The 1,567-nt window shown below is 38.3% G+C and overlaps 1 protein-coding gene across 1 annotated transcript; it reads right to left on the reverse strand.

Moving 5' to 3' along the window:
* Positions 1 to 117: 117 nt before the first annotated feature.
* Positions 118 to 1,563, reverse strand: LOC21383805 (probable polyamine transporter At3g19553; the record flags this gene model as incomplete). The annotated part of the gene is made up of 2 exons (XM_010114851.2): positions 118 to 1,049; positions 1,457 to 1,563. Coding segments are annotated over 2 exons (630 nt in total), but the record flags the coding sequence as incomplete, so codon positions are not given.
* Between the last annotated feature and the right edge of the window lie 4 nt (positions 1,564 to 1,567).

Raw genomic sequence — 1,567 nt, forward strand, 5'->3', positions numbered from 1 at the left:
AAATTAAAAACTCGAATCAGTGAACTAAACAGGCCCATAAATAACCTATCGATTGGGCAAAATACAGCCCTGCCATAAAACGCTTGCCTTTTCTTTTTGGATTAATTTTTTTTGCCCTTAAGACGTGTAATACAAAGAATTGTGGTAGCAAGCAAAGTAGAACCAAGTCATGTCAAAAGGCCTTTCCATCCCGCTCTATAGGCCTTTTTATGCTATTTTTTTTCCTTTTCCAGTCTGGTTTGCTCATTAAGAAGAAAGTATTTTTGGAAAAGTTAGTTTTTTAAATGACACCACGCAAAGGTTCACGTTTGAAACTTTGTGCTCTGCGTCTGCCAACATAATAAACATAGTTTTTGTATGCAGAGTTCTGGGTTATCTACTCCAGTCTTTGCAAACTCCATATGTAAAAAGAAATATGGTGAACAAGCCAAAGAATTAGTAATGTGGTTCTCCATAGCGGTGAACCTGATTATGTGGAGAGTTAGCCATCAATATAGTTATAATTCAATAGTTAAAACGGACCACTTTAATCGACTTTCAGGACGCCTTCAAAGCGGATTTCTGAGGATTCTTCTTCCGTCTTAGCAGACAAGTCCGAGAGAAGGCCGATCGCAGCCTCGTCTGCAACTTCTTGGAGTTGTTGTGACACAACTGAGTGGCTTTCCACAGCAGGTTGTTCGGAACAAAATTGCATCAAGTTCCTATCCTTTACAAGAACTAAAATGCGGTACAATAAAAGCCCCACAATAATTACTGCACCACTCGCAAAGAATGTCCTCAAAGAAGCCAAACACATGACAAGAACAAGCAACAATGCAGGAGGCACACAAAGCATGATTGCCCCAAATGTTTGGAAGGGCACTTTGTAAGGTCTGTGAAGGTCTGGCTTCTTGATTCTCAGTTTTATAAAAGCTGCAAACTCGAGTAGCATTCCAATGGAGTATAAGAAGTTCAGAAATTCCAATATCTCTTGAAAACTCATCCAAGATAGGAAGATGACTCCGGTAGCGGAAAGCAAAATGCTAATGGTGGGCGTCCCGTGCTTCGACCTATGAAATTGATTTAAATACGCCAAACTGCAAGTGTTGGTATCATATTTGGAGCTTTCCCATACATAACAAGTTTGATGGTTTTTTTTTGGTAACTTTCTTTTTAATAAAACAAAGTGAAATGAACGGCTTGAAAAAAGGCCCTTATAGAGCTTTCAAGCCTTTTAAGTACTCAAATTTCATATAATCTTCTGAACTGCATAGCTAAGACAATTAGACCAATATCAGAATTCGGTTTTGTTCAACCTTAAAATGAGAATTCGGTTTTGTCAATAATATCTGATTTTTGTTTTCCTTGAAATTCCTCCCATTTAGATTATCATTTCCACAACTCATTAAGGAAACAATCAAAGGGTTTATGTAATTGAATAACTATGAAAACAAAACCAGGCAGGATAAAAAGTTACCTTGAAGCAAAGATAGCAGGAAGCATTCCCATCTCACTCATCCCGAGAAGCTGAAAAGCATCACCACTCATTTCTGCTTCAAACAACCCCATGTTTGACATTGCAGCCGCC

The sequence above is a fragment of the Morus notabilis genome, unplaced genomic scaffold, assembly GCF_000414095.1.
Source record: "Morus notabilis unplaced genomic scaffold, ASM41409v2 C11423974, whole genome shotgun sequence".
Taxonomy (NCBI): Eukaryota; Viridiplantae; Streptophyta; class Magnoliopsida; order Rosales; family Moraceae; genus Morus; species Morus notabilis.